Genomic DNA, 18,556 nt, shown 5'->3' with positions numbered 1-18,556 from the left:
CACACAAAATGAAAAGCGCATACCGTCAATTCCTACAAGAGAAGTTTCCTCATCTGTCAAAAAAGCTTTTTCCTGATCCAATAATCAAGAGATTGGAATTCTTGGTTCTATGCAGTGCAGTGGTTGGACACAACTTACTAGCAAATATCAAATTTTTCAGATCATTGGAAAACAAAAATGCTGCCATTTGAGGTCATTCTTGATCATTTAAAAAATGAAACTGCATCAGGTTTAGTCATCTTACAATGCAAATTTGTGTGTGACACATGTGCTAGAATTCTCAGTTAAATTATAATACTAAAAGGCATGACTTACCCATCTTAACATTTGTTGTTGGATGGAGTTGACAGTATCAAATTACAATTGAAAAGAAATTGTAAAGGTAGTTTTTCAACAAAAAATTATCTCAAATCTGCTGCTCTGGAAAGTTTACAAAAGCTATATAAACACACAACACCAGACCCAGCCAATATTTTTTTACAAAAGCATTCCTGAGCTCTTCATTCCTGTAGCTATATTTGTAAAAATCTACTGTTGTTACTGTAGCAAAAAAGTTCCACAATTTGAAAGTATTCCATCTGACAGTGTTTTTGAAGCATATTCGTCATTTTATTGATACTTAGTTACCAGTTTGAAACATAATGAGAGGCTTGATGTAGTGCAACTTCTACTCTGTGAAAAGCTTGAATATAGTGACTCTGGAAGAGCTGCCTTTATCTGCAGTTTGGGCACCTGTCAATAATGTGGATGTCAGGAGATACTTTCCAATGTACAATTTAGTTGTAAGTGACAGTGGGTGGTTAGTGAAGCCAGACACTATTGAAACAACTTCAGTGATTGGATTCAATTGATAAACATTTGTATCTGGGCCTGTAATGTGTGTTAATATGAGTGAGACCTAACACTATGGTGTTGTGCTACGCAAATAAGCAATTTCCCATATTTTTTGTTAAAAAAAGAAAACTGAATAGTGAAAAGAAAAAAAGAAAAATTTAAGTTAAGAATTTTGTATGTATATGCTGTTTAGGGTCATTTAAATGCACGAATACTTCAAAAAAAATATATATATACATGCTAAATAAATGCTAAATTTGGATTTCAAAATGCTAAATTTTCAAAGTTTATTTGCTAATTTCATGTAGCTCTAATTATTCCATCCAACAAAGTACTACTTTCCATCACCTTAACTAATTACAGCATCCTACTACAAAATCTAACCATGTCTACCACTATTATAATATCAGTTTATGTCTGTCACGTTTCCCAATGCACTCCAACACTCCCCAGTTCATAGACAAACATTGCCAGTTCTTTGGGCACTGTGTAGGGTGTTGTGGTTCCATCTGTTTTTCTGTTGTCTATTGGCTCCTTGGTTGCAGTGCACAACTGCTCTGGTCCGAGGAACCATCGTTGCTGTCAGTGAGAGTGTAGTCACTTGCCGTAAAATGTAACCATGGTTCTAGTTTCTTAGGTGGTGAGGCATGGCACGGCAGCTGCATTTACACTGTGATATTACATTTGCCATGCATGCAGAGTTGGCTATTTGTCTACCCCAACTGTTGACCTCGGTTGTCTTCCCTGCATTGCTTCTTTATCGTCTGTTGTAACATCCTGTAGTGGAGCAGATGGGGGTTGAATGATAAAGTAACATGCTACCCAAGAGTATCAAAAGCTTCCATCACGATTCCACCCTGTTTAACTACCCATGCTGGTGCTATGAGCACAACTCTGTGCAGCCAGGCAGTCACACAGTATTCTGTGATTCCAGTTAGATAGAATTATGATACATCCTTATTGTTTGTATTGGTAGTTTATAACTGTAACTGGCTAGGCCAATAATTTTGTTCATCATGCTCATTTCTTCAATATGTGCACTCGTAATTTTGTCAGTTGTTCAGGAAAACACCTAGGTATCTGTTGATGGACTTTCTCTTTGTGGACCTGTTGCTTAATTTCATGATTGGGTCTCTTGAAAGGTTTCTTTTTAACAACATGAATGTGGTCTTTTCAAGTGCAACAGACATTTTAACTTCTTGGCACCGCTGAGGTAATTGTTGAAAGACTACATTACATCCATTCAGGTTGCTTCCCTTAACAAGGATCATCAGGTCATCAGCATATGCCACTACTATGACTGCTTCATTATTCTGTAGCTTTCCTAACACCTGATCAAGTACCAGATACCAGAATACAGATTCACTTATGGATTCCTATGGATTACCTTCTGAAATTTCTTTTGTAGTGGTCTCTCCTGGGCATGACAGATGCTGCTCTCTTTTGACAATAGTTCTTTAAACATTTGTATGATGCATGTGGGCAGTTCAGGTTCCTCAGGCACTCAAAAAGTGCTGGAATGATTGAAAGCCCCAGCGATGTCCACCATTGTGGCTACAACAAATTTATGCAGAGCATTTTTGTATGTATTAGTGTCTTTTTACAGCATGTTCTGTTGACTTTCCACTTTCGAATCCATATTGTAGCAAGTTCCTTCCATGAAGAAGTTTTTCTCTTGTAGTCTACCAAATAACAGTTTATCCAGACTTTCTACAAGATGTTGAGACAGCAAATCAGTGTGTTGGACTTTGGAGCTAACAGAGTCTTGTCTTCACTCTTTTCAAGATAATGAAATTTGCTTTCTTCCACATGTATGGTATTCTTTCCTGCAATAAATAGACATAATATAGTTAGCACAAATGTAAACTTATGTGCATATTAAGGACATGTAGAGCTTCATCAAGGATGCCATCAAGATTTATTCCTTTTCAGTTTCACGATTCTTTCCTCACCTCCCCATCTGAAAAAGGACAAACTATCCCATCTACACAGAATGGTTCCCTACTCATGTTCCGTTATACTCTGTGCTCATCAGCTTTGCCCTCTGCAGTGTTGTCTGGAAAAAGTGTGTCCATCAGTAATTGTGCAGACTGCTGGCCATTTTCTGTCGTGCTGCCATCTGTTTATTTTATCGTTTGGCAGACGATTTTATATGGCTTACCCCATGGATCAAGGTGTAGGGTCTGTGCAAGAAATCAATTCCAGCTCTCTATTTTTGCCTGCTGCAGGCTGTCTTTAAACTGCTGCTTAAGGTATCTGTATCTGTCAGTAGGTAGGTTCTTTGATCCCATTTGGATACAATCTGCAGCACTATGTAGAGGAAGCACTACAGATTTTTCCTTTTGGGTGTTTAATTCTTATTATATGTCCAAGTGCTGTTAACAGGCTTGAAGGTTGTTCCAGTCTGGTAAGGCAAAGTGCATCTTTGCATTCTTCATAGATTTGTTGTGGGTGTATGGCCGTTTTTCTCTCAGTTAAAGTTGTACATCCCTGTCTATTGCACCTCAATATTTATGTTATGAACTTTGGATTCTGTTGACTCAGAAATTTATGGTTTCTCAGCATCTCTTCTTTTGAACTCGATATTTCTCGTTGTGGGTGGTTCTGTTCCTTTCCCAGTATTTGGTTGTGATTGTGCTTTGCAATATTTTTTGTCTTTACTAGTTGTGCTCAACATCTCATTGTACTGAATTTTGGTGCCTTCATTCGTTGGAGTGTTATTGTGCCCTTTATCAATGTACAACACACATTTCTAGGTTGGTAAATGCTATACCAACTCCAGTTGTTTTTGTGGCTCAGTTCTGAATGATTCTCCTCTATCTGAGTAGCTGCATCTTTATTATAATCTTTGTTTTTAATTTTCTGCTAGAAATTTCATGCTTTCTCTGTATCTTGCTCTCTCGTGGACAGATATTTATGCCTCCTGTGTATTCGGCAAATTATCTTTTCATCCTGTAGTACTCCGTCATCAAGTACTATTAGTCTCTTGTCGATAATCAATGCATAGGATAAGTCTGTCTAAGGACACCTGATACGTTGTGCACTCATTACAGTTTGCATTACGCAATCTTCCTCTTCTCTATCACAGTACCTATACACATTGGGCTCTGTTTGCTCTTTCCACAGTCTACTTTCTTGTGTCTATCTTCCTCACAGTAAGCACAAGTGACTTCTTTGACACACGATTGTATTCCTGACACTTAATTAGGTGGGGTACTACTAGGTAGTCTTTCACAGGTATAGCTTCGAAGCCTACGTTCTGCTTGCTGAGAAGGATTTTCCGTGTGCTAGGTTCCATCTCCACTCATTTCGTCTGTCTTAGCTATCTTCTTAGGTCCAGAAACTTTCTATCAAATGACCTTAATAATTTCCCCAAAATTTTTGCCTGTACTGTGCACCTTTGTTAGACCTTGCTCACACTCCATATTGTTGGCCGTGGAGAACAGTGTCTGTACAGTCACTCACCTCTGCAAGGCACATGCCAGCCATATTGCATCACCAGGGCTGGGTGCCAACAGCAATGGCAGTCCACACCGGCACAATGAAACCGCTGATGCCGCAGAGTCCACCCAGCTGTCGCTGGTGCCGTACCACATTACTTTTGTGGTCTCAGCTGCTGGCTGCTTTCACAACCACATGGCTTTATCGAGCAGATGCTTTCAGTTGTAACTTTACAAGTCCACACTATTGCCTACATCTGGTCAATCACATTCAAGTAGCTCTCACCATAGAAGACTACCCGTTAACTCACTCTTAGCACTGACAGTTCTATTGCAGTGTCACTTAACCTTGCAAGTATCATATTTTCTCAGAGCTGATGTTACTCTGTGGCCGGCATGGCCACCATCTTGACACTGTCTTGACAAGACAGTTGAAACCAGCACTGAACAGTTTTGTGAGAATTGACTGAAGTAAACTTTTCACTATAAAGTAAATAATGAGTGATACCTCAGAAAATAACATCTCAAACATGAATAAAAGAAAATTAATCTCAGCAACTCTACTAATTTATCAGTCAAGTATTATGCTGAATCCTTCAGTCTTTACTTGTATCTCTCTTTAATTCAGATTTTTCTGCTGTTGTATGCATGATAAAATTAAAAAAGAAGAGAAAATAATGTTCTAACAATTGTTTGTAAAATATGAATCTGAATCAAAGACAATTGTGGTGTGGAATGAACTGTAGCAAAAAATTACATTTTTAAAATGTCTCTGATTAACTGTTGGATTCTGTCAGGTGATCTTTAATGGTTATTTTATCTCATATTGTTCTTCTCTTTCAGGAACTGGAACTGTTGGCTAAATCCCATGGTTTGCCAATAACAGATACTACTTGGCAACCTGTGTCCACACAGTCTGTAATTGCAACATACATTAAAAACAATCCATCAACAGAGCCCCTTCGAAAGGTAAACTGATCATAACATTAATATTGTGAGAAAGAAATGCATTTAAATCTTTTCTTTATACAATTTTACTAAAACGACACACTTTTATTTTGTGTTAAGAGGTTTCTGTTGCACTACTTATTTATGTGTGTACTTACTCATAGTGATACAAGATATGTGACAAGCTCGGTTTGGTGTTTTGCCATTATCAAGGGTACCTGTGAAGGTACAGTATTGTTTCTTACGTCTGTGTTTGTCTGTGTGTACATATGACACATTATGCTTACATCTTAGCTGGTGTGAAGGGGTCCAAATTCTGAAATTCCTACTTGTTTTCCTGATATAAAATTTATTGAAATCATCACAATTCAGGCCTCTATGAACTTTCTTGTAATGATTTGAATAAGTTTTATATCAGAGAAATGGGTAGGAATTTCAGACTTAGATTTAAAGAATCTACGGAAACTGCTAAAGCAACCAATCCACATTTTACTTGCATTTAAAAAGCCAAAAACATAAGGCATAAAATATTGGAAATGCCCAAAAAATCCTACAAATAGTACCTAAGGACAAACAACAACCATTTTGGAGAAAATTTACTCTCATACAGAAAAATACCTAGAAGACATCCTTAATGAGCAAAACGATTTTAAACATGAAAATATCTTGAAAATTTTATTGACATTATAAAAGGAGGGGGGGGGGGATTATCATAAACAACAGAACATTTATCATTTGCATGAAAAGCATAAAACTTTTATCTGTGAAAAATTAAACTTAATCACTAACCTGCAAAATAGAAATTCCATTGTAAACATGTAGCATCGCTGGAGCTAGGACGGTCAAAAGAAGAGCTGTCAAAAATAAGTTTACCAGGACCATGCAGATAAAAGTATCTTGAAAATAACATTGTCGTAACTAAAAGACAACTGACATTTATGCTCCAAGATGCAGTATGGAGCACATCATATCAGCTAAGACATAGGCACAATGTGCCACACATATAGACTAATATAGACATAAGGAACAATATTATACCTATTGTACTATCTTCACATGTACCCTTGATGATGGCAAAACACTGAAATGAGTTCGTGTGACTTTTATCACTATGAGTAAATAAATAAATAGTGCAACAGAAACATGTACCAAAAAATAAAAATATGTTGTCTTCGATGTCATGCATGCTGCGGGCCCACTAGAAAAGAAATTTTAGTGAAGTTAAGTTGGGTTATTAAGCTCACATTTAATGGAATGGTGCTTATGAGCTATTTCCAGTAACTAAAGGCATTTCGCTGATTATACTTCTGTATTGAGTGAAATAGGAGCAGGCTGTTTCTATCCATCTCAGTGCAAAAGCAGTTTAGCATTTAATTCCATTGCATGATTCAAGATTTCAGTAGGCTGCTGTGCGTTTCACTGCACTAAAGTCACCATCGCTTTTTTCAGATTGGATAAGCAAGATTTCCTAGTTCACCACTATTTCAGGGAGGTAATTGGTCCAGATATTAAGTGTAATAGAAACTCATAGGAACTCTTTCTAAGTTTGCCTGTTCCTATTCCAATCATGCACAAGGAATATGGACATAAACTACACAACAGAAGAGAGAGAGAGAGAGAGAGAGAGAGAGAGAGAGAGAGAGAGAGAGAGAGAGAGAATAGGGGGACAGGAATTGCTGTAGCATGCTGCTAGAGGAACAAAAACAGGCTATTGAGAAAGTGTAGATGGGCTGTGCCGTATTGTTTTGGCTCCTCTAATGGTGTGTTACCATAGTATGGCATGAGGTTTTCACTGTGTACCAAGACTAATGACATCCCCCCCCCCCCCTTTTTTTTAAAGGTGACAATTCAAACTCTGTCTACACCTCTGATTAGAGCACTAGGGTGAGAGTGTCGTACAGTATGCATTTTACCACCATTATTTGAGGGAGTGTGCACATTGTGTAGGCACAGAGTTGGCAACATTTACAGTATCAACTATTACATTTGGTAAAGGACAGATTACTACTCACCATGTAGCATAAGATTTGGTTACTCATCAGATGTTTTACAATAAAAGCTTTGGACTGTAAAACATTTCTATGACAAAAGAGATGTGTTCTTGTATGTTTCCAGTGCTCTTGTATGTGGTTGGTGTGGCCTCCTGTCCAAAGACAGATTTGATACTGCGCTCTACAATAGTCTATCCTTGCAAGTGTCTTCATCTGGTGGAGTTTTTGCATCCCTTCACATTTTTAGCCCCACCCCCCACCACACACACACACACACACACACACACACACACACACACACACAGTGAAAACAACTGAGGTATTAGCAATTTACCATCAGGTAGCATGCATATTCCTGGACACAGTGCTAACTCACAACCACACCTCTAGGTTGATGATAGGCCTCGTATGTCACCAGACAGCTGGACAGAGCTGATGAAAGATACACATACTTGTCTTAGTAAACATTTCAGCTCTGCAGCTCATCATGTATATTAAAGGAAGCTTCTGTTGAGAAATCTCATTTTGTTTGTTAGGGAGATTACCTGTTTTATTTATTTTCACAATTTTAATCCACTGTCTTTATATGTTCTACAAGAAGAGAATTACTATTGACTTTAAAACAACAGATAATATCAAAATTCAGATCTGTTGTATTTTCGGTGTATAACAGAAATGTTTGAGAAAAATGTAATCTATAAAATATCATGCAAGACCTGTGATGAAAATTATTTCTGCTAGACACACAGATTGTCTGACACCAGATTTGAAGAGCATTCTTATCCCAGCAAGAGAACTGCACAGGGTCTACGTACAGAAAAGGAAGGACTTAATATTTGGGCTAGTAACAAACATCTTAAATTTCAGCATGCTGTAAATAAGAGTAGATAACTGGATGTTGTTGAAAAGTTTGAAATTTAAATTGAGAAATGAGAGGAACTGGATAAGTTCCTTAATGAAAAAACCAGTTCTTCACAGATACTTACTTTAGTGCACAGTGTGTAACTAAACTCCCTTTCCAGTCATTGACTACTTGTAGTGGGGACCAAGATGGTTAAGTATATCAAACAAACTCGTGTCCATGATTGTAAACTTTGTCATTGTTTCTGGAAGAGAAGATGGTACACCAGGTGACAAAAACAAATGCCCGTTGCTGGTTAAATGACAGAAGAGGCATCAGTGGAGGACACATGACATGTGCACAGAATGCCAAAGAAGAGAGAGTAGCAGCAGACCACAGTGTCTGAGGTTATACAAATGCACATCACAATGGCAGATGGACATGTATATGACAGTGTGGTTGCCAGTGGAAGTGTGTGCTGTTGTCTGGTATGAATGAGCCTGTGGGACTAATATGTCCATCATTGATGAACACCTACAGACTGCCTGTGTACAGTGAAGAGGTCATGTCTTGTCAGATGGTTGATTGGTGGTGTTGCATGTTCAGAGAAGGAAGGCAGAGTGTGGAGGATGAAGGTCGAAGTGGGTGTCCCTCACCATCCATGAATGAAAGCAATATTGCTAGAGTTGATGAGACAATTCCATGCATTACATGGCACCACTGAGTTTTATCAGAGTGGTTTCTCCAAACTGATTGCACACTACAACAAATGTCTCAATGTTGGTGGTGACTATGTCGAAAAATAGTGCAAGGTGTATAGTTCATGATGCCATAAAGTTTCCATATGAAAAACAATGACAAAACTTACTTTCGGAACGTCCGTCATATGAACACCATTCACTGATCACCTGATGTCCCATGTAGGTACCAGCGGGCCTCGGAGACGGATACATTCATCACCAGCAGGGCCAACTGTGCAGCTCCCAGGCAGCACCACACACTGGAGTTTGAAGCGACTACTCCACACAGTGGAAGAGGATGTAACGACACGTACCACATGTGTAGCAGGTAGACTGAATGTGGATCACCAAACTGTCTGGCATGTTCTGCATGAGCAGCAGCTACGCCCATACCACCACCAGAAGGTACAGGCAGTGCAGCCACAGGATTTTGCGTCATGAGCCCACTTCTGCAGGTGGTTCTTGCACCTTTGTGTGGATGAGCCTGACTTCCCCCAGCAGATCCTTTTCACAGAAGAATCAAGTTAACCAGGTGTTATCAAGTATCACAACATTCCTGTGTAGGCTGACAAAAACTTGCATGCTGTGCGCTCCCACAGATTTCACGAATGATATTGGTTCAGCGTTTGGGCAGAGTTCCTCAATGGATGTGTGATTGGGCCATACCTTCTTCCACTACATCTCACAGGTGCTGCATATTTGTGATTCCTTGACAGCATATTACATGGGTTCTTGGAAGTTGTGCCACTGCATGTGCATCAAAACATGTCGTTTCAGCATGGTGGTGCATCACTTCATTTTCCACATGCGGTCTGACCAATGATTTAGGCAGCAGTGTATGGGTCATGATGGCCCGATTGCTTGGCGTGCATGTTCTCCTAGTAAGAACTGCTAGACTGCTACCAGTTGAGTCACGTGAAATACTTGATTTACAAGATGCCATGGCCTCTGAGGAAACCCTACTGGCACAGGTTATGGCTGGGGCAGATTCTGGATGATCAGGGATTGATGACTGTGTGTACTGGAACATGGTACAGATGTATCGTATCTGTGTTGATGGCAGTGGTAAACACATCAAGCCTTACTTGTTGGTGGACCCAGACAACAAGCAGCAGAAGTCATAGAACAACAGGTGTTGTGGTATTTTGGATGTGGTGGAAAAATTGTATGTTTCTGGACATAAGTTCTTCTGCTAAAGTTAACCATCTCAATCCCCACTACAAGTCCTCTAAGTCTGTTAAAGGGAGTTAGTTACACCTGCTGAACAGAAATATCTGCTGTGGTCTGTATGTTCCTCATTTGGGTACTCTGTCTGGTAATGTCTGAGCCCTGTGGTTTCCCCCCAAGTGTGTGGCTGTCATGTATCATGCAGTTTCAAGAATATGAGTGCTGTCTGGTCGTCAAGTGCTAAACTGTCTTAATCTTTTCCCTTATACATTTATACTGTAGATTCTATCTCACATCTTGTAAAATATTGTACTGTCTAAAACTTTTACTGTAAAACATTTGTAATCTTTTCCATAACACATTGTTTTGTATTTTATAATGTTCAAATAACATTTGGTTTGAAAAATTTTAAAATACATAAGAAATTGCAAAAATAAAAGAAATTTTTGTAATGTGATAGGATTAATACTATAAATTTTGCCATCTCTGCACCTAGATGAATATGCACTCACAAGGAATGAGGGTAAAATGCACACTATATAATGCCTTCACTTTTGAGCTCTATTCAGTGTGAGTAAGAATTGTGAGATATTGTGATCACCATTTGTTGCTTTCATTTGACAGGTTCAAAAAGTAGCTTTTTGATAATGCATTCCTCTACACATATAATTGACAAAATATAATGTACTTTATTTTTCTTTCTCTTTGTTACTCGTTTAGTTGTGTGATGGCTAGTGTAGGTCAAAACTGATAAAGATTTTTATAAAGGGTTTTGAAATTGTGTCAAACGAAAGTAACTGATTTGTTAAATCACTTTGAGTAACAAGTTATATGCTACTGTGCAAAACTGCATTAAAAGTTGAGTAGGTGGATGAAAATTAAATAAACATTTGATACTTTGTGACTTGTCGCCTAAAATAATGGACAGATTCATAGCCAAAGTGAGAAGCAAACTGTTTACACTCACCTAAGATGTGACATACTTACAGATATGCTGCAAAAACACAAAATACTGACCAGTCTTCTCACTAGAGAAGGAAACAATGTATAAAAGAAAATTGACCTGTCTAGGAACATTTTGCCTCTGTGGTTCGAAGGAGCTACATCATGGCCAGGTAGTTAGTTTCATTGACTGCAGCTTATTTTTCTTCACTTCCAACTACTACTTCTCCCAGAGATGCACAATACTGCAGTGAGGTTGTGACCTGCAGAGAGACTTTTATTCGGAATTGTAAGAATTCATACAGGCTTCTGTGGCTGCTGGTACCCAGCAGAGTAACACTTCCTTCTCTAGATGTTGTAAGCTAATGAAGGTGTTGCGATGGAATGAATTGTTTCTACAACTGTGTCTAGACTTTGCAAGTCACTGCATTGTGTGTGGTGAAGGGAACTTAGTGTACCACTATAATTTCCCCCCCCCCCCCCCCCCCCCCATTCCTGGTAAATTCAAGGAAGGGGATCTTGAACTTACCTAATTTTAATGCCATGATCATTTTGTAAATATTTGTGGGAAAAAGTAATACACTGCCTGATAACAATAGCGAAGCACCAAGAAGACATGGTCAGATATCAATGTTAACATTGTACGTATACACACTGTCAGCAGGTGTATAAGTGTGTAGAGTTCCAATTCTCTGTGATGGATAGAAGGGCCTCCAGAGTTCATTAGTGTCCTACGTGTGTAGTGTTGTTACCACGCCTGGTATGGTATATAAGGGGCATGAACAGTATCAGATGTTGAGCAATCACTGTGAAGAATACAGAGATGTGGCATACTTGTGAGAGACAGCGTTATCATCACCTTATGGAGTTTGAAAGGGGCCTCATTATGCGGTCCCCATTCAGTCAGTTGGTTGACCGTGCAGTATCCAGATATGTGGAGCATTTGTATGTGACAGTGGCCCAATTTTCGTCCACTTGGGAATGCGGGAGCAGAAATACTTGTCATCAAGGTTTTGGCCAACCACACCTGACTGCCAAAAGGGGGCTCACTGTATTGTACACCAAACCCTTTATAATCGCTTCACATCTGTTTCTGCCTTCTGAGAACATGTAATAGACTCCCTGCAACATTCTGTGTCATATGCACCATTTGTTGGATACTAGCAATCGCCAGACTAGGGAATTACCATCCCATGCATAGACTGTCATTAAGACAGCAATACAAATGGTTGTGTTTGGAGTGGTGGTGTAACCAGGAAGCGTGGACTGCTGATGAATGGTGTTTCATTGTGTTCAGGGATGAATCCCAGTTTGCACTACCACAGGTGTCCATCATCAGCGAGTATGACAGCGATCTCTTGAGAGGTCCCATTCTTCTTATATTTTCAAGATACTTTAAAGACCCGGCATCATGATGTGGAGAGCCATTGAGTAAGACTTCAGGTAAAGGCTGGTAATACTTAAGGGAACTGACAGTTCAATGGTGCATCATGGGCGTACTGCGTCCTCATATGTTACTGCTCACACGACAGTATCGTGTTGACATTTTTTCGACAGGACAATGCTCACACAGTCATGACACATGTCTCTACTAAATGTCTGTGTGATGTTGAGGTACTTACACAGCCAGCAAGATCCCCAGATCTATCCTCGATAGAATATATGTGGAAGCTGCTCAGACATAAAGTTCATCTTAGTAATTAGGATATCAAGGACCAGTTACAATGGTTGTGGGCCAGTTTGCCTCAGGAGAAGATAAAATGCCTATATGACATCCTTCCCAACTGAATGAGTGCATGCATCCACACCAGAGGTGGTGCAACATCATGCTGATAAGTGAGCTCATAATGCCAAGTTCTTTGTAAATTTGACTCAATTTTGTAATTATCAAAATAACATTACATAACCTCTCAGCCCGAGAAGTTTCACTCCACTTTCCCCTCCTCTTCTGGGTGCTTCACTTTTTTTGTCAGGCAATGGATGTTGTTTAACTTCTTGGAACATACACTCTCATAATTTTACCAGTAAACCTCTCTATTATGCACAATGCCTCTCTTATAGCATCTACCACCACAGTTGAATGAATATCTCTGTGATATTCTCAGATCTCCCGAAAGACTCTTGAGTACAATTTGTGGCTGCCACAGAAGTGTTTGAATAGACTAAAAAATAGTATAGTTTTTGTGATCCTGTTGGAAAAAAGCCTTACAAGTTCTGTCTGTTGTTTAATGTTATTAATCACTAGATTATTGCTGTTCAGAACTTGTTAAATGTGACTCATTTTTTGCTGTTTCTGACTGTCCATTGGAGGTGGGTGTAAGTTCGGAAATAATCACACTATTTTTTGAAAATTCCTTGCGTATAGTTGTTTGTTTGTTATGTCTTAAAAATATTTGCAGTGGAACCATTTGAATCTATTTTAGGAAGTAGGAGAGAAGTAGTATGAATTGTAAGAAGAGGGGGAAATGGTCTCAGTCAAAAGTTAACAACTGTCCTATGGGATGCAAAGTCTGCATTACTCATTTATTTTCTTCATGATAGAAGGGTGATGACGGCAGTAGAATTCTGCAAGCTGTTGTTGAATGTACAGCTGCCTATTGCAGTAAAAATGCCGATAACCCCTTCATGACATTCTGCTTCTGCATGATAGTGCATTGGCTCCTAAAGCAGAATCAGCCAGTAGTAGGGTCTGTGAATTTGACTTTTAACATCTTCTGAACACCCTTCATATAGTCCATATGAATTCCACATGCTTCACCTCCTGAAGGAGGCTTTAAGTTGGGAAAAACAGCAAAAACGTGATATTTGAGCTGTGAGTTTACAGTCAACTGAGTGCCCCTCTTCATTTTTTGATGAAGTGATCAAGAAATTTGAACAACAAAGCCTCATCTAGTTGGAAGTTTGCTCAATTCTAAATGTTACATAATTCCCACATTTTTGTTCATGGAGGAATATTAAACAGTGATCTAAACAGCCACTCACAAAAATGTTAAGTTGGCATTTTAGTACCTGCCTTGGAGCAGTCCTATTTTAATGCAGTGTTAAGCCACAGAATTTGTGTGTGTCACCCCTGACTGTTCTGATGAGATACCTCACTAATCAAACTTACTGACAACAATGAACTTAGTCATCTCTCTTCATAGTAACAAAATAGAAGCAGTGCATGGAAAACTATATTTTGTGTTGGGAACCTGTACTATGACTAATTGATTTAATGACAGCAAACCCATTATTTATTCTACAAAGTACCAGTTCTACCAGGCTAAGATTCAAAACTGAATATAAGTGAATGTAAATGTGGGGTGCTGTTTGGAACAGCTGTCATTCTGTGATAATGTTGAGCTTCTAAAGCATTATGTTTAGGATATACTGCCCTGATGTACCTCTGTATGAAAATAACTGCACATAATCAGCTAAAGCTATTGCCGTACTTCAGATTGGGAATAAAACTGAGCAAGCTGTGTGAAACGTTCTGCTGTATTTAGTATAAAATAGAGAGTAATGATGTGATTTTCAGGTGGTTCTTCTGCTGTAATATACCATTCACAACAATTAAAATAACAGCAATAAGCAGAAGCTGTTGTGGTGTAACAGATTTAGAGCAAGTTAAGCTATTCAGATTTACTGTAGTGCTTGAAATGTGTATGGCTTCTTGTTCCACACTACACACAGCTGTTTCTCCCAGAGACAATGGTATTTCTCAATTTTAGAGGCTGGGATCATAGTGATAACTTACAATGCTCCAACATTGTCTGTTGTCATAGTTATTGCTAAAAGTTGATTATTGTAATATAGAAATGGCCTGCTTTACTTGATAATCCTGTTTGTCGGCACCTATATATTAATGACATTTATGGCAGCTTCCATGAGGACATTGAAGAGTTTTGTTACAATTTCCAGCAACAAAATGTGTTTGTTAACCAATTTTGATAAAGTATATAATATGGGTATATTTTATTGAATAAAAATGATAATCTATTTTGTCACCAAATTGATTCTTACATGTTTTGTTGTCTTCAGATTCCTGATGTACTTACTGAAGCTGCCACATTAAGTGCGTCACAGGTTGAAGATCTGATGGAGGATGACCACCCTGTTAATGGTGATCCAATGTTTTCATCTCCACAGATCCCAAGTCCTCTGGATCATCATGCTTTGGATGATGACTTTGACCACGACCCCAGTGAAAAATTTGTTGATGATGTTGACATGGTAGCATGAATGTGAATGGTTGCAATTGCAAATACAGCATATTTACGAATGATAGAAACAGCATATTTACTCTTGCACTACAGTTGCACTACTATGAATGTTTACTGTAGCAGTTAAGATACATAATGGACTGAGTTTTCTAGCCATCAGATTGCTGTTACTGCATAAAAGGGGATCATGTGTGCATTCAGTTGAAGTGCTGTGAATTTTGAATGGGAAAGAAAGTTACTGGCTTGGAGAAGACATTCATATGCTTGCACACAAATGTGTACACAGACTGCTTGAAATTATTACTTTTTATGCAGCATGAAGATATAAGTTTTGTAAAATGTGCAACTTTAAATGTTTGTACCTTGGCATAATTTGAATGACTGTGGTAATAGTCTGCATGCTACAAGCTTTTATTATTTTTGAACTGGGACTTACCTGTGCATAGTAATTATGTTTCATGGATAATCTGTCCCAAGAGATCATATGGGCAGTGTAACTGAATTATAATGTTTCAAATGCTGTACTGTGACAGGTAACAGTGAACATAATTTTACTTGATTGTATCAACTTTCAAGTATTCCAAAAATTGGCTGTGATAGAAACGAGTTGTAATTAGTGTCAAATGTTAAAAGGCTGGGTACTTTTTGGGATGGTTTTGAAATAAACCAGTGTGGAAAGTTCTTATTTGTATCTTCTTTCATGTAACTGAATGTGATTATGTAACCACATGGAAGGGGAGGGAAAAGGTGCCTTTAATGTACATGATATTTGTGACTTGATGATGCTACAATTGCAGATATCAGGCTATTGTCTGTGTAGTAATGCTGTTGTTCTGATAAATGTCAGTGCCTGGGAACAAGTTGTACAGGTGGAGCAGTCTTCAGGCTTTGTGGTTTGGGTACATAGACAGTAGAGAAATATTAGTGACATTGGCAGGAATAGTGTATGGCATTCGTATTCTGTTCCCATTTGACAGTTGTGTGTTTCGATATTTCCTGCCAGTCTTTTCTTCCATGCCTTGTTAAGTGTGTATAACGACAACTCAGCATTTCAACCAGTGGGTTGATCTGAGAGTGATAGAGCATCCATTCATCCACAAATTGTGTTCTGTAACTCGCTACTTTTGATTCAGTATTGTGAGACAGGGAAATATTTGTAGAAGTATTATTCCTTCACTGTTTTTGGTGTCAGATGTTCGTACAATATCTTCAGTTTTTTCTGTTGTTTTGGGCTGATATTTAGTACAGTTTTAATACAAGTCTGAAGTGCCAAAATTTTGAGCCTACCATCTGTGACCTGAGAAACTACATTGCTTTGGGCCATGGAAGCCAGTCATTGTTTGCCTAGATACAAAAAGTTGTCTCAGAGAATATGGAATGTTCATTCCTGTAGGCACATGGTTAGAACTTTCTCTTGATGATATGTGTCCAGATGTTACAAAGGCAGACTTTTATAAAGGTATTTTAATCCATAAATTCTTTCTATTGAAAGTGAAAATGCCAACAATTGACAGTAGAGATTAACTTTGTGTGTCACATAAAAGTTCAGTGGCAAGGAAATACTCTTAAAATGTCTTCACCCACATTACAGTGAACTGTGGGAGAATTATTTTGCCCCATGTTTTATGGAGTATAGACAAAAGTCAAGACTGCACTTCATTAAATTCTCCCTTGAGGATTCACTATTTCCATGGAGTATCAACTTTTCAAAAGTAGATTAAACTAGTGAAACATGTTGGACAATGACTGAGAAAAGTGCTTTAAATGTTTTCTGTTTTATTTCCTGTCTCACTAGGCTTACATCTCTTGTGGGTGATGAGAAGGTGAAAAATCTCTCATTTTAGTATCGCTGTACTGAAATTTCTGCCAGCAGTGCCTAAAGCAAATCTTGTCTAGGTCTATATGTTAATATGCATTGTATAAACAACATAAAGAGGGGTTGATATATATATCAGTAATGTGTCTTTGTCCTGAACAATTTATATCATTTGTTACATGACATAACAGTGCATACAAAATGTAGAGAATTCAAACAAAATTTTTATTTTAAGAATAATTTAATTTCTGACACGAATCTCTGCATTAATTTTAATCAAATGGGCATCAGTTATGATTTTCAGAGGTACTTAGTTTTCTTTAACATGAATGATTTGCTACTTAGTCTAAAGATCTCTGTACAAAAAGTGTTATCATCATTTTACAGTGCATAACGCTGTAGAACTGAATACATTTATCTGTGGGAATAGTGAGGGGATTATTGAAAACCAGTATATGTTTTAATTTATTTTTACATCTGTTATCACCAAGCATATGGAAAGTCTCATACGCACCTGTTGATAATACCATTTTCACATCTTTCTCTTTATATTTTACTATTTCATTTATGTACTTATGGATATGCACTTAAAATCACCGTGTTCATGTATTGTGTCGGCTTTTGACAAATTGGAAAAGTTTGTGATTTATATGTGTTGGGGGGAAGGGGGGGGGGGGAGATGGGAATGGTCTCTGTTGGAAAATTTTAATAGTGAATCTACAGTACACACAGACAACAGTGCATACTATTGTTTCCTTGTGCTCTTTCAAAGTGTGTTGCCCATATTGATACAACTAATGTAGAATTTTTTAAATATGAAATTTTGTGTGTGTTATTTTTAAAATTTTATGTTTATAAATTTGTTATGAAACCTACTGTCCTTATTATGAAAGAATGTAAACACTGCCACAGCCTGTAATAGCAGTCAGTCAGAATATCTTAATAATGGAAGATGTTTGAAAATAATTTGTCTTCTTAATTGTTATACTCTTGTGTAATAATAATTATCATAACAACAATAAATGACTATGTTTTGTATTGATGTGAAGGTGTTGTTTCAGCAGGTATCATTTGAAAATTTTCATCTATCTGATATTTTGCATTATACTTTCCTCTTGACAGAGAGTTGTACATTCCTTCATAAATCTCTTTGTTGAATTATATTTAGTAAAGAGCTTATGAACTGTTAAAATGATTATTGTATAAATATAACTGTTTTGAAAAAATGTTTTTATTCTCTTTCATAAAGCTCCTTCAATAATGACTGTAGTTTTGTTTTAATCAATGAATATTTAGTTGCTAAAATTGGGATATGCCTGTACACGCAGTTTTACACACTTCTGCTGTTTTGTATCAGAAAACTGGTAAATTGAGACTGTTGGATCAGCTGTGCGTAACCCAGGTATTGTTGCTGTACTTGCTCAAAAACAGTGACACAGAACCAAAGTCAAGTTTGTCTACCATTGTGCTCTTTCTCTGAACAAACTGGGTTTGTTTCAAAGTTGAGAAACTTGCTTACTGCTAATAATAGTCGTGAGATCACCTGATATTTTACATAGTTAATTTTTTGTCTTTATTTTTTTGGGAGCATTGTGATTTGTGTGTACTAGAAATGTTGCACACCACCTACCAGGC

At 37.9% G+C, this 18,556-nt stretch overlaps 1 protein-coding gene across 2 annotated transcripts in view; it reads left to right on the top strand.

Annotated features, from left to right (window-relative positions):
* The window catches only part of LOC124721134 (microphthalmia-associated transcription factor), a 378,231-nt gene extending 360,160 nt beyond the window's left edge, over window positions 1–18,071 (top strand). The window contains exons 8-9 of one of the 2 annotated variants that reach the window (XM_047245947.1): window positions 5,118–5,243; window positions 14,924–18,071. In XM_047245947.1, the coding sequence (XP_047101903.1) occupies window positions 5,118–5,243; window positions 14,924–15,124 (327 nt within the window). In that variant the 3' untranslated portion in view covers window positions 15,125–18,071. The remainder of the gene's footprint in view (window positions 1–5,117; window positions 5,244–14,923) is intronic. The other variant, XM_047245948.1, reaches the window with a different exon arrangement.
* Window positions 18,072–18,556: the final 485 nt, after the last annotated feature.

Source organism: Schistocerca piceifrons, chromosome X (assembly GCF_021461385.2).
Source record: "Schistocerca piceifrons isolate TAMUIC-IGC-003096 chromosome X, iqSchPice1.1, whole genome shotgun sequence".
NCBI classification, from domain to species: Eukaryota; Metazoa; Arthropoda; class Insecta; order Orthoptera; family Acrididae; genus Schistocerca; species Schistocerca piceifrons.
This window is presented reverse-complemented; position numbering and strand designations above follow the sequence as displayed.